General features: G+C 37.8%; 1 protein-coding gene across 1 annotated transcript in view; it reads left to right on the top strand.

The window, feature by feature from the left end:
* The window catches only part of LOC128136656 (uncharacterized), a 45,027-nt gene extending 19,794 nt beyond the window's left edge, over positions 1 to 25,233 (top strand). The window contains exons 7-14 of the mRNA XM_052776577.1: positions 1,114 to 1,215; positions 4,883 to 4,993; positions 6,649 to 6,827; positions 17,703 to 17,860; positions 19,123 to 19,165; positions 21,949 to 22,135; positions 24,077 to 24,212; positions 24,953 to 25,233. Coding sequence (XP_052632537.1) covers positions 1,114 to 1,215; positions 4,883 to 4,993; positions 6,649 to 6,827; positions 17,703 to 17,860; positions 19,123 to 19,165; positions 21,949 to 22,135; positions 24,077 to 24,212; positions 24,953 to 25,052 — 1,016 coding nt within the window. The 3' untranslated portion in view covers positions 25,053 to 25,233. The remainder of the gene's footprint in view (positions 1 to 1,113; positions 1,216 to 4,882; positions 4,994 to 6,648; positions 6,828 to 17,702; positions 17,861 to 19,122; positions 19,166 to 21,948; positions 22,136 to 24,076; positions 24,213 to 24,952) is intronic.
* Positions 25,234 to 27,899: the final 2,666 nt, after the last annotated feature.

Here is a 27,899-nt window from a genome sequence, read left to right on the forward strand (position 1 = left end):
ATATGAGACAAAATGAATGTCCTCTGTAAATCTCCAGATATGAAAAATCTCCCTTAAAATATATGAGAATACTCTGGAAAGCCATTCTGATTGCGTCTTCTCCCAGGGGAAAGCTCAGAAGTTCAGCAAGATAGTTAAAGTAGATATTGAAGTATCTATGCTCTTTTGGAGAAGTAACATCAATTGGTCTGCTAGTAAAGTAACCTTTAAAGTAATTTCTATCTTCCAAACAGTATACAATTTGAAGACAAAACAGGTGTCATAAATTATTATTAAGTTGGCCTCCATTAAACAAACACAGTAAGACAGTCAAATGATCAAAAGCAGACATTCTGAGAATTCAAATTTACACTGAAGTCCTTCATAAGCATAAGATTTACTAATGGGCCAGACCATTTGAGACACGATAATAATACTAGACCCTGAGAAAAGGTTGGAAGTAGGCAATTAGACCCTGATCTTCCTTTTTACTGAGGGTGAGCCATTTACTTGTTAAATTCTGCTGACTTGAAAGACATTTCACATGGGTACAGCCACTGGTGCCAGGAGATGCCAGTGTGGTGGGGGGTTGGACTAGAGGACTGGGAGGCAGTGGGAGTGGGGACAGGGAAGGGTAGATGAAAGGAAAAGAAACAACTGGTATCCAAAAGAGAGAGACCTTCTAAAATAAAAAAAGAATGAAACTATAAGAAACAGATTTAAACTGATTTGAGAATTTAGAGTGTATTTGTATTTGCAGCTTAGAGGTCTGACACAGAAAGCATTGAGCTCTTTTCTCTACCAGAACACTGTCGGTAGAGTGGAATATCTGAACAATTCTCCACCTCTTCATTACAAAGTCCAGGCACTTAACTTAAACTGCTGATGAAAGTACACTTCATTGATGTTGTCTGTCTTTGCCCTAACATGAATGACATTCAAACAGTTGTGGCATGAGGTGGGTACACAGTGGCAGAGGAGCAGCACCAAACAGCTGGGAGTGATACTGAAAGCCATTTGTGGAATCAGTAACTGTCAGTGCCTATAGATAAAAAGTTTTAAAAACAGCCTACTGCTTGTTAAATTGAACTTGACTTGTAGAGAAAAAGGGATGTCTTTTTTCCTATTTTGCAGTTCGTGAAAGAACAGTGAAGATTGCTAAAGGAACGGGCAATTACCCTTGGGGTTTCAGGATCCAGTTCTCAAAGCCTATCCTTGTGACTGAAGTTGACACAAGTAAGTTGTGTTTGTACTAGTCAATTTCTCCTATGAACATATATAAAAATCAATTTATAATATTTAGTAATATAATATGATATAATATGATCTACATAATATAAAACATCCATTTTATACTAATATGTGATATAGATGTACATAAATAATTTCCATAATTAGTGGGTGTAAGGTATTTAATAACATGTCCTTGAACTGCTCATGACAAACTATCTTAAGGCCCCAGTATGCCTGTGGGTAAATGGGACTCTACTGTTCTGTGTCCTTCCATGCCGGTTGCTACCTCATGCAAGTGTCTGCATCCAGGCTCTTTCCAGATGTAAAGTCTAGAACTTTCAGGGACTGACATCCGTTAATGACAACAGGCCTTTAAGAATGAAACGGAGGATGCAGTGATCCTCATAACAACATTTCCAAAAGTCTTATTAGCTGGGGACACTTCTGCTTGGATGGGTTTCCATCAAGCCATCTTAACAGGTGTGCTGTTAAATCCTGCAGGGTAGTCCGATGTTTACGAGGAACTCCAGAAGAAACTCACAAAACTAAGTGAGTGAGCAAAAAGTGGCAGATGAGTTTCAACAAAGATGAAGTGTAACATAATGCCTCTAGGCAGACATTATCTGTACCATGCCTACATGATGGAGAACATGGTATTGGCAGTTATGCTTATGAATGAGATCTTGGGAGTCACCACTGAAAGGTCTCTGAAATCACCGGCTCTGTGTGCAATGGCAGCTTAGAAATCTGGCTAAAATCTGGCTCCGTCAGTAACAGCTGTGAGAATGAGACACAGGCAGTCAGAGTCATTTTGCTGCTACCTAAAACCTTGGTTCACTCAAATCTAGAGTATTGCTTGCTGTACTGCCCTCTGCATCTCAGGATGGACACAGCAGAATTAGAAAAGGAGCAGAAGTTATGGGAGACTCTGATAGATTTCTACTACCAAAGGCAGATACAATGAAAAATGTCATTCTAGACCAAGAATGCGAGTGCATGCCCTCTAGCAAGGCATCTAAGAATAGCTCTGTCACTTTACCAGCCTTATGTATTATATTGTCCAGCTTCCTGACAACACTGGGAAAGCCTGTGAATTCAGAGGCCTGTGAATCCATTAGCTGAGACCATTATTTTAAAAACTGCCTGCTGAGCTACTAAATAGGGTCATCATTAAACTCCACTTGGGAAGGTTAGAAAAGTCAGAAATCTGAGCAAGGGAGCAACATGGAGAGGAAAAAAAATCACATCTCTGAAAAGATCAACACTTTACTAACACTTAACAACTCTAAAATTTGTATTAGAAACCCATGCATCCCCTTAAGATAAGAACATAGTTAGATTTATACCTCAGTTATGCTTTTTGCATGTTAATGCTGTTCAGTTCTAAGTCATTCTAACTTGTTGCCTTAGAGCAAATGTTCTGCTTATTAAATACTAAAAAAAAAGCCTTCAGTCCAGAAGAGGGAATCAGGCAAAGGACATACCTATTCAAAAGAAATAAGGGGAAAAGTTGGAAGTGGTTGGTTTACTTTCTAGATGGCTATGCCTATTGTTTATCAAAAGATCTCATAATTTTTTACTGTGAACTACATGAAAATAAACATGATTTTGACACCAGATTCTAGCGATCATTCTGTATTTATACATATCTCAGTACAATCAGGAATTTCCATTATCAACTGAAGCTTTGCCAATAATGTAAATCTAAAAAACCTTTGCCTACAGAATACTATATAAAGGACTTAGTAAGATTAAATTGTGGCTGAAGTGGCTATGTAATGTTCTTCATCTTGAAACAGCTACCTAATTTCAGTCCAGAACTTTTTTTTTTTTTTTTTAGTCCTTGAGACTAGATAATGTTCACAGTATAACTTATGTGAAAAGTGATCTACTGTGAATCTGAGAAAGTAATTTTGAATGAAAAAAAACTTGTTCTGCTCATTTTACTAGAATGTTACTTTTGACTACAAGGTTAAAGAACAGTATCTCTCATTGCTGAGTATTTTAAGAAAACAAAATTACTGGACTCAGCCACCATTTGTCTAAATAGCACAATGGCAACAAGGTGTATGTGCTTGCACAACTAGCTGTTATCATATGGCTGGGAATTTCAGTACCTATCGATACAAAGTTCTCTCTGCTGCAAATAAATGTTTCTTCTCTCTAGCATTAAAGGTTTCAGATGATTTCCCAATTGTAAACATACAGATTCCCTTAGTTCTTGTATCAAAGGGCATAACCTCAGAAGAGGTCTTTCAAATTAGAATGTGGGAAAGTTTTCTACCTAACTATAAATAATTCATAGGCCATGCATACAACATTCACCCTCATAGCTACCAATTTAATCCTGTAACCTACTAATTAAGCAATCAATGTGAGTATAGCTACTCACATTGTATACCATTCCTCTTAATTTTATTTGTATGATTTTTGAAATGCAGTTGCTTTAAAACAGCAACAACAAAAAAGAGTATTCTTTTTTACAGGCAAGTAAAATTCTAGTAAATTTCTGTTTTCTCAAAATATGACTTATTTCATTAAAACAGACATTAAAATTGCATTTGTATCCCTTTTTGTTGGACACGGAGACATTATTTTAATAATAAAGAACACTTATAATCATAAAGTCTTCTATGTGATCCTCAAGGTGAGGACAAACCAAAATGTGTTGGCATTTGCAAATTTGCAAGTGATTTGTAATACATGTGAGGATGACCCATGGCTTTTTTGTGCCTGTTTATTATCAAGCTTTTACTAATCTCTTCCCTACAGCTTCTAAGCATCCTCAGAAATACACTGAATGATCACACTTACTGCATGATAGGGTACAAAATCTTTTTAAAAAATACATTAATTAGTATGGACATGGAACAATATTTTCCAGAAACAATGTTTTCACAGTGCATTAAGAATGCTTAATTATAAATGAGAAGGAAAAATTGTGTCCAAGAAATTTGTAACTGGGATTTAAGTAACTGTGTATTGGTGCCCATGAATGGATCATATTTATCACTTCCCTAATTTGCCCCCATTTCTGGCTGGCATGTGTCTGAGCCCTATTTTATTGGGAGTGCATATGCTTTGCAACAGTTACCAAATAAACAAAAGGTTGAAATATTAACAAATCTGATTCAGTCCCTCCTTCACTGACCCTTTGTTAACTTATGTTATTTCCTCTTAAACACAAAACCCACAAAATACTATAGCCAAATTCTGTTAACCAGCAAGAGAAACAGCAGCACAGAAAGTAGTCTTTTGGTCTTAAATCCAAAGCTCGCCAGAATAATAGATGTTTTTTCTACTGACTTTACTGAACATTGTACCAGGTCTTTGTTTGCACTTTAGGCCAAAACCCTCAGATACTGAAATGCCTATTTGCGTCTTAAAGCATTTAAGTTCCAATGGCATTTTTAATGAACTTTCTCCACTGCCAGTGATTATCTGGTGTTGAACCAGTACCTAAATCCTGAAGTTTCATTTACAGATGACTAACAGTTCACTCAGAAAAACTTGCTCCACCTCCATGTTGACGTCACAAAGGCCCCAAAGCATAATCCTTGACTGGTTGGACAGATACCCATTTTGCTAGAAAAACTTGATCACATAGATATGCTTGGTATCCTAATTCTAAATAAAATGGTTTGGGTTGGTTTTGTTTTTTTTTTTCCAGACAGTGCAGCTGAAGAAGCAGGGCTTCAGGTCGGGGATATTCTGATAGCAGTCAATGGAACTGATGTCACCAGCATGCCACATTCAGAAGCTGTCAATCTGGCAAGGAAAGGTAAGTTTGAGATTACAATAAATTACACAGATGGGTCAGGTTTGGTGTACAATGCTCCAAATACATACAGACAAGTTGGGTGATGGATGCAACAGAAATCTTAATTAACAGTTTAATGCATTAGTATTTAATACAGTAGTATTGCCTAAGTTACTTTTTTATCTAGACCTTGCTAGGAACACATAAGAAAATGGACATAGAAAATATTCCCCAAAGAGTACATGTGACAGTAATGATTTTGGTGCTCCTGCCTTAAAGAAAGTGACTGAGAAAGTCCTGAAAGTGACTGTGGAGGCACCAAAACCTTATTTATGCCTTATGCTTCCTCAGAGAGAGACTTCACAGTTTGGTTCAGGTCACCCAGTAGTTATTTCTGTGTCGACCAGGAACTGGAGTCTAGTCAGGAGAGCAGAGAGGTTATTTCATGAGGCATCCTTTTGCAGCACCACAGAAACAAGGAGTCAGCAATATTAATCATACATATTCTTCCTACAATCGTCATGACTAAAACCTAAAGATATCCATGTTTGCATGCTGAAAGTTAATCTACTGCTATTCTTTTATTTATCCCAGATAAGGTTTTGACAAGGGCTCATGGGAAATTCAGTAAATTAAAATGCTTTTACAAGACAGTGACAAATTTAACTTGACACACACCAAGTTCTTTAATTATTGAGATGCCATTCACACTGTTATATTTAAGAGTATGTTGAGTCTTTTAGTAGATAAATCTCTGATTACTGGGTATTTTTAACACCCCAGAGAACACCCCCTGGCCTAAATCTTGGCACACAGACAGCATTCCTGAAGTCAAATGTCCCCAAAAGAGAAATCCAGCAAATGTTTTGCAAATGAAAATGTGTAATAGACACGTTTCTCAATCCTCTTTAAGGCATTGCCACCTGCTCTGAAGCAGTATCTGATATAATCAGAATTTCAGGCCTTTAGGGTCAAAGCCATAGATGTATTGATAGCATCAGTGAATATTATGAAATTGTACCTCATTGTTGATAACAATAACACATTTTTAGACAGTCTTGCAACCTAACATCTCCTTTGAGCACTTACATTTTGCAAATGATAACTAGATACTTTAACACAGGTTAGCCTCCAGCAGCAAGCCCCCCTCAGTGAGGGGCACAGATAGCAGGAAATGTTAGTAGACTCCAAGACATGGAAAAGAAAGAATTCTCAAGAACGTGTGTAAGATAGCAGAGGGTGAAGGTGCCCGTAAGAACAATCTCAACAATTTTTGTATAAACCCCAATTTATGCACACCCATTTGAGCAATGAAATCCAACTACTTCTCTAAAATGATAAAATATGCAAACACCTAAGATGCTGCTTGCAAAGGTAGGTCACAAAAACTGTTTTAAGAGGTCTCTTCAGATAGCTGGCTCCATTACTAGTCCTCAACACAAAATCAGTTTCATTCCTGAATTTCTGTTAAAAGAAGGCCAAATATTGCTTGATTTAATTCATTGTTTCCTAGGCTGCTTTGCTCCTTGCTGCTTCTAGAAGCTACCTTGGGAGGAGAAGACCATGGGATAGAATACTGCCTTCCTGCTCCACACCCTGTAGGGGTATTCAAAAATATTAACAGACTGGATTATAGTTTTGACCTATGTTTTCACATTCTTCATGTAATATTCTAGGTCCTGATATCCTGACTATGGTGGTGGGATCAGATATCAGCCGTTACCCTAACACCCCCAGACCTACCTGCCGAGGATATTTGCATAAACGAACACAATCAGCAATATTGAAGGGCTGGAGGAAGAGATGGTTTGTGCTGAAACATAATGGCTACCTACACTATTACAAACACAAGAAGGTAAGGAGAGAGGCTGGTGAGGAAGCAAGCTGTGTCCTGAGCTACAAAGTGCAGCAGTATTGTACTCAAATTTACAGATCGTTATCTTTACTTGTAGTATTTACAGAATAACACGAGCACTAAAGACATTTTTGTATGTGGTATATAGAGGAGGCTTGCTGAGTAGTTCTGCCTTCCTATATCCTAGTCACAGACATAGACACTGTCAGGATTTTATGGATCCACATTTAATCTCTTAGTTCTGATCATCAAGAAATTTATGAATTGAATAGGCTCTAGGAGGCTTTGGATGGGATGAAGTAGTTTCAGATGTGCAGGAGTTCTGTATTCCACCTACCATTATATTTATTTTCTTAAACAGGCATGACCATGGGATTTCTTTGTGTGTGCAAATAAGCTATAGGCATGTATGGAGAGCTACTGGGAAGGCTCAGTTTCTTCAGAGTAGCATTGCTCAGCACTTCGTTCTCTGTCATGTGAGCAGGGATCTGTATACTACTTAGTATTTCTAAGTAGTATATAAGACTTTAACTTCATCTAATAGGAGACATGCAAAAAAAGGAGTAAAACAGGTCCTTCATGAAGAGGAAAATTTTACTTGGCTTTATCCTGAGGGTCCATTTCAATATGGCATTATTTACAGCCCTCTAGTTGTATAGTGAGTCTTAATGGCCCTAAATCAGTGGATTCATGGTTATCTCAGCTACAAACATGTGAGTATTCTACACAGCTATTCGCCACTCAATAAATGAATAAATAAAGACATCACGCTTAAAAAGAGAAAAAAAAGAAAACAGAGTTTTCCCTTGAAGCGGTTAGCTGTGAGGGTTGGGGATGCAGGCAGTGGGCAGCAGGCAGCGGGCACGGCTCATGGCCCTGACCACAGCGGAGCCAGTGAACCCACCTGCCCTACAGTAGCATTTTACTGTAGTCAGTGAGCAGTTCAGTGGGTGCTGCATGTAATTACAAGTTACTAATCCCTTCCCATGTGTAGCTTCCCAATGAGTTTTTTCATTGAGAAAGTTACATCTATAAAATCAAACAGATTGATTTCAAAGACTGTGGTCTGTTCAGGGCTTTTTGTGGTAAAACATTTTACAGCTTGTAAAAAAGATTCAAGGACACCCTCTTAGGATTCATTTTAACCTGATTTCAAGAAAACTTAGTGAAGCTGAGAAAATTTGCCTTGGTGAGGGATTTATCGGTAAATTAAGCCCATGTAGCTTCTAGGGAATCTCCTAGCTAACCTAGGAAGGTCATCAGCAGAAGTATCAGCTGGTTAGAAACAGGTAGAAACGGGTTTGTCTCCAACACACAATTTGAACACATACCAGTGAAATACACCCATATCCACCCTTAATCAACAACTATGTGAGAACCTGAGCATCACACCAAGACCTTGACCTGTAAATAGTTTTTATCTTAGCTAACATGGTCGCACACCTTTTGGTCAACTCAGCATGTGAAGGATGTAGACGTACATGTACACACATACATATGTAGACATACCAGCACAATTTTGCAATAAACATGAATATAATCTAGACAACAAGATGGTGTTAAGGAAGTTCAAGCAACAGAAGGCAATAGGAAAGCTAATACGACAGGCTTCACTCCTGATCATGAATCTACCTTTATATTGTTTTTTTCCTACTGTGTTGTCTCTCTCTATTTGATACATCAATCTCCCATCTATATATTTCATTTTTTGCTCATATATATTAGCCTGTTTGGTCATGTTTACATGAATAGTAGAGCCACTCCAGTAAAATCCTCACCTGAATTTTTTTCCTTTCTAGTAAAAATTAGAAACCAAATTATTTTTACTTGAAAGATGCTTATGCAATGCTTCCCAAGGATTGTACTTGGATAACTGCATGGGCTAGTCTTTCTCTACAGTTCAAGATCTCTGGTAGACCCCACAATGCATTCTGGTCCCTCCTCCTGGTGATCCTAAGCATAGGTTTTTCTCGGACAATTCTGATGAAGAAAAGAATTCACATGAGGCACTGCTGTTTCATATCCAAACTGAAATTAATCCAGCTTTCAAGACTCAAGTTCCTTGATCAAAACCAAACCCTCTGTGGGAAAAAGACATATTGTGAAAAGTAATTAAAAATTATAGAAGGAGCTTGCTCTTCTACAATACTCTATCAACCTGACATTTCCAGCAGAAAACCTAGTAGGCTTATTTCTCTGCATATGCCATGATACACACACTAGCCATCTAATCAGGGTTATGCTGCAGAACCACTGGGTATACAACAAAGCAGTCTGGCTTTCCATCGTCATTATTTCAACACTACCTATTCTGGTCTCAAAACAAAAAACAAATAAACAAATAAATCACACACTCAAAGGATACAAACATATAAGAACATTTGTTTGGAGAGAAGTTTTTATTTTATCCTAGTCAGGTCCTTCATCAAACTCCTGAAATGTAAAAAAAATCTAGTTATGCCTTTTAAACACTCTCCACTTTCTAATCAATTAAGTACCTCTGAAGACAAAGAGTGTTAAATAAATTGGATTGAGGATTAGAAGGTACCCCATAATCTTACATTCATTAATACTTAATTAAATCTTATTTTACTTCTTTCAACTAGCAGGTTTCTTTTTAAGCCTATCTTTTCTTCCCCAGCTAGCTTTGTCTTATTTGCTCCACTGAAAAAAGTAACTATTATTTCAATCATACCAATGTTATGTTTTGATAGCAGGCTTTTTAGCCACTGAAAGCATGCATTTGCTTTTGCTTAAAAAGAATAAATAAATTCAAAGCACTGCATCAACATTTTACAGTAACTACTGCTTATTTTCTTGCATTATCCAAGACTAGTGACATTTAACCACTTTTAAAATTATTTCATACCATTTTTTTGCCAGGTGCTCACTTTCTGTCTCTGGACTCCAAAGAACACACTGAAATATTGTAGTACTATTTTAGCAACTGAAAGTACAAGGACCTTCTTCACTGCCTCGTGTGCTTACAAAGTACTCTGAAGAGTCATTTAGTAAGACAGAAAGAAAGATACTTAAATAAAAATATATTTCTTCACTACTGAAAGATCCAATGCCCAAATGAAGTAAGAGGGAGCTCAGCTGGACTCATTGGCACGTCTTTCTTTTGGTTTGATTTCTATCAGGGCACAAGAAGAACAACAACGCATACAGATGGTGCTCATCCCGCTTTCTTTTCTAAAGGAATTACAAATAACGTTCTGAGTTTAACACAGCATTTATGTAACATGTCAGCTGTACGATTAAGTTGGAAACATTATGTTCCAGACCTTGCCTTACTCAGGAGGAAAAATTTTTCCACTTAGGGGATATAAGGTGTTCTTTGAAACAGTTAATTGAAAGCAAGAATAATTCAGCGAGGCAAAAATAGTTCAGGATAATCTGCATGTCAGTATCCAACAAACTAACCAGAGTCATCAATTTTCAGGTCTTGATTTTGATGTTAAGAACAGCAACTTACATTGGTGTAATTCCAGTGACTCCAGCAAGGTCGTGCCTGATTTCCACCTATGTAAGACAACCAGACCTTTTACTTATGCCTGAAGGGGTGCATATAACATTTTGTCATGGAGAAAGGAAAAGGTGTTTCATCTTCTGCTTTAGTCCATATCAACAAACACAGAGAGCTGTATTTCCTCATCATTGTGATTTACAGGCAGAAATTATCCATCCTGAGCTTTCATTTTCCCACCTACATTAAGAAAGAGATTGATAGTTCTAGAGCTTTTCGCATATTGACTCACCCGTGTAATTGCTGCTGTTTCAGACTCATCTGTATCCAATCCCATATTGATGAAATGATAGCTGTTGCAACAGATTCAGTCACTTTACATAGAAGGTCATTTTGTTTTCCCTCAAACAGATGCTGCCACTCACCTTGATTCTACAATCTATATAAGTAACTAAACCACATTTTTCACTTCAGTAGACATAGCTATGTTTGCCAACTGATAGCAGAAATATTGGGCACATTGGGTTAGAACCTTGTTTTGTGTAAATTACTGAGATCAGTGAAGATATGAGGATTTATAATATTTTTGCCTACACGTAGCAACAGTGGAGTTCGCCTATACACTCTACAGTTCTGATCCCCCATTGTCCAGACCACTGCATCTTCTCAAATGTATTATTTCCTTCTTTGCCAATAAGCCTAGTTTTTCTCCTAAAGGAAAGATATCTGGACATTGTGAGGAGATAGACAGTGATGTACACTTAAGTCCTACCCTGAGGCAAGTAAAAGGAATCAAGTTACTTGTGCTTGAACTTACACATTTTTTTCAAGGAAAGCTGCAAGCACATCAGCACAATCAAGCATTGATCCTTTCTCTACAGATAGCAGAGTATGCTCCTCTAAAACTAGCATTTGCTGCTCAGCACAGTAAAGTGACTGCAAAGTCACCACAAAATGTCTACAGTGAAGACTTCAGTGTAGGACACAGAAACCTTAATCAGCTTTACATGAGACCAGTAAGATAACAAAAGCAATCTAGCCACAGCAGTAGAGGATCATCTCAACAGGTTAAATAAGTTCACACAGATCTCTGAGCTGCCATCACCAAGTCGCTTTTAGAACCTGACAGCTAACTTGAAAACTTTACAATACACTGCAGCCTTCAGGGTAAAAAAATACTGGTCTTGCAAAGCCATTAAAATGAAGGAATATAATTCCTGGGATCCAGGAACAAATGGGCCAATAAGGGGTTTAAAGGCTGTGGAGCATGCATTCCTCTATCATGAGGACATACCTGCTAGAGAGCTAAGAGTGTTCTAGGCTCAACAGGAAAGCACAAGGATAAAGAAAGCATTATAGCCAAAAACGTGTTTCCCAAAATTCCACATTATAGATATCCATCATGTAAGGACCTCAGCTAATTAAATGCTGGGATTTACAAATCCACTAAAAATGCCAGCGAAAGCCAGAATTTCCTAGTTTCAATTCATTGTTGCTTTCCTGCTATGTAAGACTCATTAAAAAAACAGGTATAACCAGTGTTTTTTGTGGGTTAAAAAAAGAGGAAAAGAAAAAGTAGGGTTGATAAAATTAAAATAATTAACAAAAGATCATGTTTGTAACAATGCCTTAACTCTTCTCTGTTTTGTATCTTGCTATGTTCCTAGGAATTATTTCCTGTCTCTTTGCCATAAATAGACGCTGGGAAAGAGGATAGTGAGACAGATAAACAATCTAGTAGCTGAAAAGGAAAATATGAAGTAAATATCATTGAGGTTGTGGCCTAGAAGAAGCTATAAAGCTGACTGGCTCTGAACAGAAAAGTCTTATCAATGTATGTCCTTTGCAGACTTCCTTTCCAGAAATTAGAGACTGGTCTATTCTAGTCAAATCAGCTCTTTGTCAGGTCTTTATGTTACATTTGTCATTTATTCCATTTTTCTCTCCAGTTCCCTCAGCTAAGAATGATGTAGAAGGATAGTAATTAAGAATAAATGTCTGAAGAGTATGAGTTTACTGCCAGCATTTTGTATGGACTCAAAGTAGGAAAGTCATGATAAGGAACAGTAATAGGAAGTAATTAGTAACAGTTAAGTTAGAAGGGGAACTTAAGTTGGAAATCGCTGTCCTGACAGTAGAAAAGAGCAAGCTTTAGAGATTCAACAAGAGACTGAACTCTGAATAAAGAGCAAATTCACCTTCACTTGTAGCCCAAGCCGCAGAGAAATGGCCTTTATGATAGTTCATGGTTGTAATGCTCTGAAACATGCTGTAAGAAAACTGCAACACATACTCTTGAGAAACTCTCACTGAACACAGTGGCAGCAGTGAAGGGGAGGGATGTGCTTTTTGTCAGTCTTCATTGCGATTATATATAATAATGTCAGTTTAAAAAAGAATTATGATTTGCATTCTTAGGCTTACAAGTTTAATGCCTCCAGGAAGCCCTCAGGCATAGTGTGAGTGACTAAGGCAAAGTTTCTCAAAGCTAAGATGAGGGCAGTGGGAACAAAGATGTGCATTTCTTAACAAGCAAAATCAATTAGGCCCCAGCCCGGTAAACAGCTATTACATAACCTCAATGATCAGATGTTAGGTCATATTCCTGTTTCCATTACGAAGCCAGTCCACTTCAATAGTTCAACAGAATCTTGTCTTCTCTGTTTATTGCACTTTAAGACACCACACTGGCAATTAAGTATTGCTCAGATAACTATACAGTGCTATTTACATTCAAAGGGGTCCATAACCTTCACTTTTTCTCAACAGCAGAATGCTTTCCTCATTGAATATTCTTTAATCAGTCATGTCTCTGTGAAGGAAATTGCTGTTCCTTAGTTGTCTCTATTAGGTTATGTTTGTGTTTGTAAATCATTCCGGTCTTACCCTCTGCCTTATTCAGAAGACCTGGAAACTGTATTACAGTTTGCTATTTCTTTTTATTCCAAATAAGGTTAAACAGCAACATTTACACACCTTGTATAACCAGCTGGATACCAGTCTTCCCTTTATTCACATCAAGACACATGACTTTTTGCACCCAGGCCTTACACAACAAGTGATAGCCCTCCCTACATGCAGAGAGGAAATTTAAATGCAGACTTAAATGTTCCCTTTTTTTTTCTACAGTTGTCTTCTCTGTCTCTTCACTTTACAGGAAGTGTATTTACAAAAATGTTGTAATTCAAACACTACAGTAAATGCTTCTGGTTGCTTGTGTGCACCCTTAAGACTGTTCCCAATAGAATAGAATAGAAAGAAAAAAAAATGTTTTTAAATTATTTTAATTTCTATGGTATATACAGAGTCCAATTATTATACCAAGAAATAAATCCCCTGCCTACCATGTGTGGACCCATCACATCATTTCAATCTATGAGAAACATTCAGTCCTTTCTTCTCTTGAGCAAGCCTGTGTGTTTATCACTAAGCCTAAGCACTTTATATAAAAGGCTTAGCTATAAATAGATTTAGGTCTGAGCCGTTTCTTATAAAAATACCACTTCTGTTTGTTCTTCATTCTTGCTTGGAGCTTTATCATCACAGTATGGAAGCTGGCACATTATTTGGAGTTGGTATACAATCTGATTTCTTCTCTACATTTTCCATGACTCCCATGGCTCCAGGATATATTTTTCAATTTACATTTAAGGAGCTGCTGAATCCAAGGTTTCTAATACTTCCACTGTATTATTGCTATTAATAAATGAGAAGTAACCCTGGCTGATACGATACGCAAGTTAATTTTGGCCTTCTAACAGATTGCATACCCTGACCCAGAGAATGAGTCATAATCAGATACATTATTTGACCTGATTCAAGTTGTTAAAAATTTTAACACAATCAATAGTTCTTCCTGTGAGGCTTGGCCCTGCAAACTGTTCATTACCTTTTGTGCAGTTAATTGCAGTGAATTACTCAACATCAACAAAAGAACCAACTGGAATGTGAAGATTAACGATATCACAAGACCACCTGATTGTACTTCATCTGACAGCCAATACAGTTAGATGTAGGATAACTAGGTTCTTCAAATCAGAGGAGCTTTTACATCTTTTTCCCCTGCTGTCTTGCTCTTCAGTATGTTTCCACTCTCTCTAGTTTAGATGTAAATTGTTTAAAGCAAAACAAAATGAAAAACTAAGTAAAATCAGCTCTACTGGTGAAAAATGCCATGCAAACAGTTGTGGATTCTAAAGCTCTCTGTTCACTGACATATGCAAGTCTTTTCCTCAAGTGGAAAAGAAAAAGATGTAGGAGAAAAAGACGTGAAAGCCTTAGTCTCTCCTCTGCACCAATGCACCCAGATCAAAGAAGAAATGCAAACAAACTCTAGTTATAATTTCCTAAATATCCAAACAATGAGCCTACCACAAAGCACAGTGATAAAAGAAAGAGATAGGGAGAGGAAGATTTTATATACTACTAAGCAAGCAGTACCAGACCTCAGGGAGAAGCTGGTCAGAGAAAACCAGAAAATAACAGATGATGAAAATGCTGCAAGCCTGAGTTCCAGCGACGGTTGTGGCCACATCAGCTGAGAAAGTTAGGCAAATGAGAAATAAGAGGCAAAAAGAAAAAAGAGTTCATTTTCCTATCTCATTTAAGAGATGTCTAGTTTAAGAACACAGGGGCACATCCAGGAAGACATTTTTGAAAGACAGTCAAAAATTTGGTCATACCACTACTAACCTGAAAACAATATGAACCAGTGACCTAGGGGTGACTGCCTTATACTTTCACCGCCAGTCTCCTGAGCTAGCCAGTCTTTTGATTCTGCCTTCTAGCCCAGCTCAGTTTTCACATTGTGTTTTAGATTTTTTCTATTATTTCTTCTAGGATTTGATCTTGTTTTCTGTAAAGTTACTTTCATTCCATTTTCCTAGTACTTGCAGTCTCTTGTGTAACTTAATTTAATCTCTTTTCATAGTTATTCCTGTTGTTAATTTGATTTCTTTCACTGCAAAGAGCATGAAATGTTCACGTATCTTTTCAGCTCCTCCTTTCTAATAGACAAAGAAGCTTAACTAGAATAGCAAACATAACTCTGCTCAAATAAAATTCTTTAAACACAGTGAATCATTCAGGAAATGCTATGAATGACATTTATTTTCTGGGATTATTTACACCAAATTAAACAGGGCTGATTTGTGAAACCCCCAGGCTACACACACTACCTTAATGACCATTTCATACAATAGAGGAAGGAGACACCTACTTTTCTATTCTTATTTCTCCCTTATAGCAGTCTCTCATAGTTATAATTTTTTTTTTAATATTTTCTTTTTTTTTGCAGAAACATTTCCCCTAAAACTCAGGCCATCTTAAGAAAACTAGCAGCAAGGGAACGGTTACTTCAGATGTTTCTATTATTCTTGGAATAGCATTTACTAACACAGCATATGCTTTCTGCCTTCTACCCAGAGAGTCCATCCATGTCAGATACTGCAGACTGTCAAGCATCTATAATATAGCTGATAGTGACCCTGAGAGAACAAAAAATCTTTTTTACTTTAGTGCAGAATGGAACAGTAGTAGCTAAAATCTGAGTTAGTTCATTTAAAATCTGTATGATATATACTATCAAATCAAGCAGCATCACTTAGTTATATTAGGTTCCATAGTGGCAGTATCATCAGTGGGTTACTCTCCAGTCACAGGCATAAGAAATTACTTTTATAATTATTTTTTCAGCAATATACCTTTGGCACTTTTTATAACAAAGGGATATTTGCCAAAGGACTGCTCTCAAGATATTATGCATAAAAGCCACATGAGTGAAAATGCCCCTCACATCTGGCTTATCAGAATTAGGGAAGCATGGCTGCCTATTAGTCAATGAAGGACATTTGGTCTCACTTTGAATGCCTCAATTCCATCTTATTCATCTTATTCCTTTCCTAGATGTATTCATTTGAAACGGAGTGGGCATAAATCATTCTTGATGCCACAGAGTTCTATCTGCATTCATTCCAGACAGCACAGAGAGTGTTTAGAAAAGGAGTTTATAGGGATGTGCAACAACAGTAGTCACACAGCCATTTCAGTATCTGCAGTTTCTGTTGCCTTCAGGCTAGGACAGTCAGTAGAATCCAGACCGTGGACAGGATCCTGCTGAATAACACTTCATCAACCTACCACTTATTATTCTTTTCACTAGGAATGAGATTTGGAGCCTGAATACATATTTTGGTTATGCTGTCTTTGCAATGTAGTTTTGTGTCTGAAGGCATTGTAAGTAAAGTAGGTCACACAGCACTGGTGACTTTCAGGATTGCCTTCATCTTCTGTACTGACTTGAGTTTTGCGTTAAAAAAAAAAAGAAAAAAAAAGAAAGCAAAAGAGTCTAGGAAATTCATTCATGAATGTTTGTTTACACTGTTTTTCAGTATTAGGTGTTATTTTGTTCCTACAGAAAGTTCATGTATAACAAAAGTATAATTACATGTGCCAATGAGCATACAAGCAAGTATTTAACTATCTAATACCCACAGGTGCCTACTTTGTGGAAGGAGAAGTATGTTTATTTTTAGGCTAACAAAAAGATTACATGTGGCATTTACAATTCAGCTCCTACTGACGTTTAATTAACTCCCATTAATCAACTGATTTTATTCTATGAGACTCCACCATCTGTGTATTTTGCAAATAGCACTAATGCTCTTCATACGTCTCAGCATTAACTCATGTTTTCCATTTTATTGCTGCCAAACTTGATGCAATTGTTAGAGCTCCAGTCTTGGCTCTTCAAAGCAAGGAGGCAAGAATATTGTTTAAAACATAGCTAGAGTTCACAATCCATATGTATGCACCTTCATTTTGAGTTAAGACATGTACTTGAGGGGAGCTGGGCTGCCAAAGTGGGGGAAGGAACTGCTTCACCTATCTACTTCCATTAAGGAGCTTAATGGCTTCTTATAACTAACCACAGAGAAAGACACTGATAATGCCCTTCAGTCTCAAAGAGCTTTAACTCAATCAGGAACCATACAGTACAAACAGTTTTGAAGTGCTTTCCACTAAAAGTTGTGTGAAATGAATGGGAAGGGTTATGAACATAATGATATTTAGGGCAACTTTGCAAAGGAACTGAAATCCAGCCTTTTAAATTATGCTTACTATTTTCTGAATGTAAGCCTTTGTTCCCTCTATCTGCACATATAAGGTGAGGTTCTCAGCATAAACCTGGAAAAACAGAAATGCAAATTTAGAGGGTGACTAGTTTATCTTTTTTGACTGCACTGCATTTTCTGGGGCTGCTGATCCCTAAACCATATGATGGTTCAAAAACGTTAGAGCTTATTAACAAATTCTACACCTTTGAATATTCCCTGAGTTTATCCCCATCTCACAGGGATCGGTTTCATGTTAGTTCTGAACTTGGCGCTCTTTCTCTCTAATTGCAGGATGAAGGGAAGTGCAGACCCCTGGAAGTAACAAAGCTGGAAGGAGCCGAAGTTGGTGTTGACACCAGTCTGGGTAAACCATTTGTTTTTAAATGCATACCTCAAAGTGGAAACAGGATTTTCTACTTCTGTGCAACTTCCAACCAAGAAATGAAGAGGTAAGTGGTCTTTCATTTTACGGGGTCAGGTTTTTTATTCTTGTCTGGGGACAGGGAGTCTGAATTTTTGGAGGATGTTCACAATACCTGTCTTGGTCAGTAGGAAAAAAAAAAAACAATATGTCAGCTACTTATGGGAAGATGGTGTTTCTAATTTTAATTTGCAGAAGTTTCAAAAATTATTTTTCAGCTTCATAGTTTTTTTGATGAGATTTTTTTTTCATTAAGTCTTTAATATCTGTGCTTTGCATAGGATCCCCCTGAATTTTTGATTTATCTCCAGAAAAAAATCTTCACCCATATTCTTATGCCTTCTCCCCTACTGTTATATCAAATGGAAGTGTAAATCTTCCTGTGGATGTAAACTTGCTTATTCGTCATTTCACATGAAAGATCTCTCTTCTGCCCAACAAGGACAGTGCTAATAATAAATACAATCCCATCTTCCATTTCCTTTTCTGTCATTCTGTCATATTATCATCATTTGAGTATTTTAAAATGGAAGTATGCCACAAAAGCATGTTTGTTCTGATAAGAGGCAATGAGTTTAGGTTTGACTCAGTTAGAATTAAAAAATATTCTTTTTGTATTTCCCAAAGGCTATAGCTGACAAAGCTAAAATCAACCAAAACACAACTAAGAATTTTTTGGGCTTTAATTTCAAAGTGTGCTAAAATCTAATCTTCTTTTCCTCTTTGTTTTATTGTGAATTATCAAAATATAAAGCTATGAAGTAGGAAGACACTTGGTATTCATCCACCCATCTTTTCAGAACATCTTACTACTTAACATAGCACCCACCATTGTAATATCAGAGTGTTTTCCACTTCCAATTTCTATACCATCCATAGTGCAAAAATAATAACTTTGCCAACAAATAGCTTGCTTTATCCTGTAGTCTCCCATTTCAGGATTCTTTATGTTTCCCACAAATTCCTTATCTATATTATAAAAAAGACACAAGAAGAGTGATCATTTAGCCTGACATGTTGAACTATATTCAAAATATATAGATTCCCTTGTCTGCAATATTGCTTTAATTTATTACAATGTGTTACACAGCAAGCTTTGAGACATTTTTCTGAGAGTTAGTAATGTTTAGTTAGATTTAATCCACTACTTTTCTGTCTTGAAGCCTTGAATTTTTCCTGAAAATCACACATCCCTTCAGATGCTATGTCAGCACAAGTTAAAATAGGCAGTGAAGCACATTTATTCTGCTCTACCAAACTAAGGTGTTCTCATTTTTTGTCATATTATAGGTGGCTGGAGGCTATGGATAAAGCAGTGCATCCTGTCCACCAGGTAAAGCTTTATTTATATGAGAAGCATGTGTATATCAGACTGTGCAGAAGACTGAGAGACAGTAGATTTATTTGTACATGGTCAGGTGCAGACAGCAACATGGTAGCTGCATACTTCCGTTCTGGGCTGCTGGGAAGTGAATCAGCTCCAATCTAAAAGCCATATACAGACATTATTGTGACTCAGCAAATACACTTTGCTGCCATATGGTGGAATGAATCATACCAGCAGCCTTAATATGGTTCAGAAACACAACCTAAAATGAGTGTAGTGGGAAGGGAGGAAGGGGAGAGACGACTCTGACAACCACATGTTCTGCCCTAGGTAATACTATTTGGAGTAAAGGGAGAGAAGGGCTGTATCTTCTTAAGTATTCCACGCAAGTCTGCCTTTGTTGCAAGCTACCTGCTTTTTCTGACAGAATATTAGAAGCGGGGGGGTGGCGTGGGGTGGGAAGGGGTGTGCTGAGTTCTTCTTTTCTGTATTTTCGGAGATGAAGAAAGGTAAGTTAGCTGATAAACTTTGACTTATCTCTATATCTTTTTATATAGCTATACTCTCTGCTGGCCCCTACGGCTGGGAGAAACATAGTCATAATTGATCTTGAGCTGCTACAGAGAGACATTGCTCAGCCCAGCATAATTTAGTTGCTCAGCCCAACATAATTTAGTATGAATAGTCCCTGGCTGAGCCCTGAAATGGGAACTGCAAAGCTAATTTTAGTACTTCCAGGGTTGGAAGCATAGTGGTCAAAGCCACTTTAGCCTGTCCTTTCCTGGCCCCATGATTCTTATTCTTTCCTCCTATAGGCAGACCACATTTATAAAAATATGTTCAAATGCAGAATAAGTATCAAAGTCTACCTTTTTTGCAGATGAAATAAAATCATCAATTAAAAAATAAGAAAACTACAAGGTACAAATTATTACCTGCATTAATGCAATGAAAAAAAAAAATTTACTTTCTTCCTCTCAACTTGGGGCACATAAGTGACTCCTTCAGCAGTGTGCTTTAGTGATGGGTTTCCGAACAGTGAAAGGAGGTGTTTATTGTTACTTTAATTCCTTTTATGCTGAAATAAAATTAATCAAACATATATTTCTTTTGGCTTCACCTTTCAGATAAGATTGTAAGGGCAAAACCAAATTTGTTTCCAAGTATATTCTACCTGGCAGTGTTTCTTAAAAGAATATAAAGGAATCCACAGACTTGAAAACAGCAAAAATCAATCAAACAATTTAAAGTGTGTACCCTAGCCAAAAGAAACAAAAAATAGCCTGAGCCAAAAAGGAGGATAAAGGCACATATACACAAAAAAAAAACCACATCAAAAGAGTCATTCTTTAGTGTAACATGCAAAAATAACTTGTTAGGTAGAAAGTTCCAACATTATATATGCAGAAAGATCTCTCATGCATTCACCCATTAACAACACAGTAAGTTGGCCTCTTTCTGTGCTACTGCATCTTATTTTTGATTGCTTTATCTTTTTTAGTTTGGGCTTTGAGCAAACAATATCCTTTTCTGAAAGAAAAGTTTGATTTAATATGTTGCTTTCATTGCCTAACCTCTGTTCTTAATGAACACTACACCTGTTCCTTCCTTCTAACGGGACTTTCCATTCAGTTGAATAGAAAAAGCTTATATTTTCCTTCTTTTTTGTTTGCTATACTGTTTGTTACTGACTTTTTGCAGTAGCTAATGTATTACAGTAGGTCTCACAACACAATGATTTAACTGACCAATATACTGACACTATGTCATTTTAATGAATCTACTAGGGTAACTATTTTATGAATATACCTAGTATTACTGAAGTCCTCTTCTGCACTTTGCTGCAATAAGTCTCAGCAGGTTTCCCATTCATAACAAACAATACCGCTAGCTATATTGTGCCAGGTCTTTTTCCATCATTGCCTTGTCAAGGTTACCGAAGAAATATCATAAATAAATGCAAAAGAAAACCCCTGCAGAAACAAACAGGATGCTATTGATATTGCACACATTCTCCCCATGGATTTCAAATGACAATGACAGTGGCTGATGTAGAATTCGAAATATGTATTGCAGATACACTCACTAGGAGAGTTCAGATTTAAAGGAGAAGAAATGCTTTAGTCTCACATTAAATAACTTGGCCTTATTAAACAAAGTTTATTTTTTCCTGATTTTCTTTTTGGATTCTCTTATCATACAAATAGCTTATACAATGATATTGTTTCATGGGTTGAGCTTTTTCTTCACCTGTAAGTGACAATAGGATAATTTTAGTAATGAAAAAGACTCTGCTTTCCAGAAAGACATGGGAAGGCATCTGTAAACATTTAGTATGTGGTAGTGCTTCCATCCAAGTCTGAGTGCTGTATTCTGGCCTCAGACACCACCACGTTTTCTGTGGAACCCAGAGGGTAGATGGTAAAGCTTGTCTTGCCAGATTACACACAGTAAAGACTGCTGAAGTCAGGCAATCGGCAAGGCAATTTTTAAAAAAAAGCTTCTTCATACAGCTTTGAAATAATTCTGTTTCTACCAGCAAAACTTGTACTGAAAAACAAAATAAATGCAGAAAAGACAAGTTTATTATTGTAAGAAGAAAGTAGAAGTTGGTCACTATTTGCCATCAAGTATAGGTTTCTCTAATTGCATTTTCAGCATTGACTTTTCAAATTATTTTCACAACAAAAGCTAATTTCCTAGCAGGGGACTAGAGCTTGTGTCTTTTCATACTGGCAGGTGCTCCTTAATTTCCCACCAGAACTTTTCACTACATGCTTACTTTGCAGAACCATGTGTGGGTAGATGTCACACTGCATAACACTACACTTCCACCCTTGGCTATCAAAAACCCAGAGTGCCTGGGGCTTCTCCACCAGCTGGACAGAAGCAAAGATGTCTGGATTCAGCACTACTGCATTCTGAAGGATGGCTGTTTGTACTTTTATGCCACTCTCCGGTCTACACCTGCCCAAGGTAGGGATGGCTGCTGGATTTTAATTGATTGTTAGAGCAGAAATGTTTCACTGTAGTTTCCAAATAGAACTTTTACTATTAATGAGAGTTTCTTATCAACAAACTCACTCTGTTCTGTGAAGGTGAGTGAAGGAAGAACAGACTCATTCTCTTTTCATAAAATAGTCACCTCTGTCTTCTTTTCTTTTCCTCCCACGGTCTGAATTTTTCTTTCTGGAATGGAGCTAGTCAGGATCTGTGCACATCACTTCAGAAGCAAGCATCAGCAACAAGATCCACCCTTCCAAAACACTTTACAGTGGCTTGAGCCAGTCCCACTCATGGCTGTCTGCTGAAAACTGTTGAGTCCTGCATGTTAGGTAGCATCCTCAGAGGGAGGGACATCATAAACTCAGACTGGTTTCTCTGCTACTCCCAGGTTTTCACATGGTCTTGGCAAACCTAGTCCACCCATCGACAGGCAGAACTTCCCTACTCCAGCTGAGGTTGGTGCTCCAGGGTGTGGCCATGGCCATCTGCAGCTAAAGCTGCCATGTAGCAGCTCTACCCATACCAGAAGAGAGTGTCTGGCCACCCTCTGAAAGCAGCAACGTGAGGCTACCAATGTCAATTGCAAGTAGAGGAGGTGAGTTTCAGGCACTGAGGAAAGCCTGCAAGCACAACTCTATAAAAGTCAGTATTTAGAAAAAGAAGAGGTGCCCCAGGGAGGTGGGATGGGTCAGGAACTGCAAATGCGCTCTCCCTGTGCTGAGGAAGCTGACAGTCAGAAGAATCAGAAAGAAAATACTGTTGTACTTTTGCTTACTAGCCAGCTTTCAGATCAAAAGGGAAACCTGTTTTCTTAGGATTTATGCTATTTGCCACATGATCAGGCAAAAGGTGTTCCACTTTTTACCATTTACATAGCACTTTTCATCTGCCAAAGGCCATACATATGAAATGACCAGTGATTTCCTCTTTACATGAAACTGAAGGTAAGACTTGCCCCGAGCTAAGCCATGAATTAGCAGAAAGGCAAAAGTTAAGTATTATGTGTTTATGACACCCAAGCCTATGCTCCTACTGCTAAATATGCCACTTTGGTGTTTAAATATCCTACTACATATAAATTCTTGCATACAGTAATGTTTTCTCTCTTGTTATTGCAACTATTGTTTTTTTCCAATTTTACTATAGATTCCCACTCCCCTATATCATTCTCAATGCTATAACATTAATTTGATGCTCTTGTCACTAATTGTGAGACCCCCAAAAAATACAGACCCTGAAGACAGTAACAGGAACAGTCAGCTGTAGTTAATCAGCTCCACAGGTCTTTTTGGCTATTCACAATGTATGTATAAAGTGAACATATACATTGTTGCAGTGAAGTGAGGTCTGGGGGAAAAATACCCAAACAAACAAAAAATGCCAACAAAACCCAACAAAACAAACAAAAAACCCAAAACAGCTAAAATGAAAATGTCCCGAGGACCAAATTCTGTCTAGTGCCTTTCCTTCACAGCTGGCTAGCGTGGCCTGCAATGATGTTCCAGTTATTAATGGCAGCAAGGGGAACAAATGCTGATTCCAGGATTTTTTTAAATGTTGAAATTCATGTCCCTTCAGTTTTTAAAAGAAAGAAAAAGAACATCAAAAGCTAGAAAAAATATTTTGCCACTTCTTATTTAATGAAAAGCTAAATAAAATTATATTGCTGATCATCTGCTGGACAGGAAGCATGTTTTAAGCTATTTTCAAATCAATTTTCAGGGGAAAAAACCCCAAACTTTCACATTTTAAAATATTTTACCTGTAAATTCTGTACAACCCTGTAAAAACACCCAACACAAGGCATCTGAAAATCTAGCTTGCAAGAATTGTTGGTGTGCTTGTAATTGGCAGTAATTTCATAAATGGTATCTGCAATATACATGATGCATGCTATTTTATTCTGTCTAGGTGGCCTTTACCTACAGGGTTATATTGTGAGTGAACAGTCTCTGGGCTCCAAGAGATCTGTGATTGAACTCAAACCTCCATCTGAAGAATTTAAAACTTTCTACTTATGTGCAGAGAATGTAAATGAAAACAAAAGGTAAACCAAATTTTCTTTTTTTTCGATTTTATTCGCTAGACTTTAGGAAAGCAGGAACACTGTAGCTTGTGAAGATTTAGTGACAACTTTTCATTCTGTTTTCACTTGTTCTCCCAGATTTCCCTTTAATTGTAGCTTTAGTCAAACTGCAGCACAACATGCTGGCACATGTGGGTCATCAGTTCTGCTATTGTCAATGCTGGAACTACAGCAAGGCTGGCTTGCAGAGGTTCAGAAAGAAACCTGGATAAGGTGCCTTTCACAGTGATATGTGGGTGGTCACACTAAACAGAAAAGCTATGGTACCTTTCATCAGAGATAATGGAAAGTATATCCTCCTCATTTCGAAGAATTATTTCCTTCCAGCAATGACCATTAGAATTAAGAAAGAAAACTGGCCTATGAAATCATGTTCTGAAGGTGAATTCCCTCATCATAATCCAGCCAAATTCCACGGCTGTCCATGGGAGTTCTTCTTGTCTAAAGCCTACTAATTACATGATTTGGATTTTAATTTAATAAACAAAAGACAAAGTTTTTCAGTATGTTGGAAACTGTTGCTAAGATATGTTGTTGTTTTAGTCAACTTTATCTCCTGCTCGTCTTCAATCCACTTACTATCAGCATACACAGTAACACAGCTGTACAAACACCATTTATAAAAGGTGTGTTTCAAAGAATATAAAAATGCATGCATAACACTTGATCAGGGACAGTTGTTGGTCTTTCATTTCTTCTAGGTGGATTACAGCTTTGACAGCTTCAATTAATAAATGGTTACCCCTACACCAGGCAATCCAAGATTTCATGAACAGGCCACTGGAGGAGACAAGGATGTGAGAAGAAAGCTCACTTTTTTCCTTCAATTTCTGTTTTCCGTTAAAAGTTCCATGTTATGTCTTATGATTCATCTCAAAAGATGCTCTAGCAGCAGCTAATCTTTAGCATTGCTATACATTCACAACTTTTATAATCATTAGTAAATAAACGTAAAGCAATGTTACCTTCTTTGTGGCTGTCTTTATTCCGTGTTTCTACTTCAACTCAGACCATGCATAAGTCTGCTTTACAGCAGTGAACTCACATCAACATTTATCTGATGCAGACAAAAGAGAAAGCACTGTATTTTAACATATATTTTGTATTCTCTGATGTTTTATATCTGCACCTTTTTTTTTTTTTTTTGCAAATGCACCCTTTACAAAGACTTCTACTTTTCTATCCAGAAGTTTCATACATGGGTTTGCCTTTAAGTTTCTAGATGGTGAGGGGCTTAAGGTTGGGACAGACTGAGCTGACTGAAAGGTTAGCAGCTACATACTATGACAGCATGCCTGGGGGGAATGGAATAAATTTGTATGATTTGGATGAATACTTTTGTTCTTGTACGTTCTATCTTAACATAAATTTTAATTTTACAGTGGTCTTGATTTGGCCATCTGCCATCACAGCACAGCACATCTGTGGAGAGAAATAAATTTAAGAATCAAAGACACTGTTTGCTCCAAAGTTAGCAGTAAGAGACAACACCATAAAACTACATCAGGGATATCACGGTTAGACATCTGTGGTGATTACAGCCGGTCATATACATAGTGTTTGACATTATTCTCTAACAATAAAATAATTCCTCCCATGAATAAATCCAGGTATTCATTTTCCAAGCTTCCCAAAATACTAATTCAAATAAAATAACAAAGGTTAGTTCCATTAATTTATTGAAGCCATGTGCTAACTAAATACCTCATCGTAAGAAATTTACAATTTAATGCTACAGCAAAGTACAGAAAGGAAAAGAATATGCACCCAATACAGACAAAAAAAATTGCCAGTTTGTGAGATTTTATTACAAAGCCTGTGCTACTTGGTCTTCTTATCACAATCCTTAGACCCTGAGATTGTTTGAGCATGCCAGAACCTCAACTACTTGCTTGCTCTTATTATTAGCCTGGAAAATATCGATTGCAATGCCATAAAAAGCTAAAAAGCAAGTGGAACTCCCCCAACCACCACAAATGTATTTTTTTAGGATACTGGTTCATTAGCTTTAGATGCTTGAAGCAGTAGTACTTCAAAGAAAGCTTTAAACATTTCAAACAGTTTGCTACAGTGATTTGAGTGATTAATTAAAAAATAAGAATGGCTAGTTAAACAGTGTAAGCAATTTTCTGAAAACAAACACCCAACCCCAAATATGTTAACATGCTTGCTTTGTACAAATCTGAGCTCTGAGGTAAAATGTATAACCATATTTGAAAACAAGCAGTCATCACAGTCTTATTCTACATTTGCTGCTAGGATTCTGAAATTTTTGTGTTCAGAAATGAAATTCACATTTCCACTACAACTCTGAAAACAAGTAATGAAGTAGGTATAAATCACTTCTTTTTCTTATTCTTTTCCACATTGGAGTAAATAACACATATGGGTCAAGTGCAAATGCTGTTGACTTGAGGCTAATAACATTTCTTAAGGAACAGTTATCCAATTCAGAGTGACAGTTCAGAGCTAGGAAGCAGAAAAACAAGCAATAGGTAAAATAAATGCAAACAAAATGAAACACAACAAATGTGCTTATCTGCTTCCCATTTAAAAAAAAAATTAAAAACTGAAATGAGCGGTGTGGGGTCCATGAGGGGACTGGTCACCCCATGGGACCCAGTTGTTCCTTCAATTGTTACTAGCTTACTCATCACATTTCTCCCTTTAACAAGTGCCACTTGCAGCCATCCTCAGACAGAGTCACATGATCACCAAATACTTTGTTTTTACAAAGTGTATTGGGTTTGTGTGGTGGGGTTTTGGTAGTGCATCAGGGGCTACCGGGGTGGCTCCCATGAGAAGCTGCCAGAAGCTTCCCCAGCTCCAAGTCAGACTCACCTCTGGCCAAGAACAACCCAATCAGCAACAGTAGTAGCGCCTCTGGGAGAACAGATTTAAGAAGGGGAAACCTGCAGCGGGGGAGGAGATTGGAATGTGAGAGGAACCCCTCTGCAGACACCGAGGTCAGTGAAGAAGGAGGGGGAGGAGGTGTGCTGGAGGAGGTGATGCCCCTGCAGCCCGTGGTGAGACAGCAGGCTGTCCCCCTGCAGCCCATGGAGGTGAACGGTGGAGCAGATGCCCACCTGCAGCCCGGGGAGGACCCCACACTGGAGCAGGGGGATGCCCCCAAAGATGGCCATGACTCCATGGGAAAGCCCATGCTGGAGCAGTCTGTGACTGAAGATCGGCCCACAGAAAGGACTCATGTTGGAGAAGTTTGTAAAGGACCGTCTCCCATGGGAGGGACCCCACACTGGAACAGGGGAAGAGTGAGGAGTCCTCCCCCTGAGGAGGAAGGAGCAGCAGAGACAATGTGTGATGAACTGACCGCAACCTCCATTCCCTGTCCCCCTGCACCACTGTGGGGGAGGAGGTAGAGAAAATCGGGAGTGGAGTTGAGCCTGGGAAGGAGGGAGAAGTGGAGTAAGGTGTTTTAAGGTTTGGTTTTACTTCTCAGTATCCTTGTTTTGATTTGATTTGTAGTAAATTAAATTGATTTTGTTTTTTCCCTGAATTGAGTCTGGTTTTTGCCCGTGACCATAAGTGGTGAGTGATCCCTCCCTGTCCTTGTCTTGATCCACGAGCTTTCCTTTATATTTTCTCCTCCTCATCCCACTAGGGGGGAGGAGTGAGCAAGCAGCCTCT

This window comes from Harpia harpyja, chromosome Z (assembly GCF_026419915.1).
Source record: "Harpia harpyja isolate bHarHar1 chromosome Z, bHarHar1 primary haplotype, whole genome shotgun sequence".
Lineage (NCBI taxonomy): Eukaryota > Metazoa > Chordata > Aves > Accipitriformes > Accipitridae > Harpia > Harpia harpyja.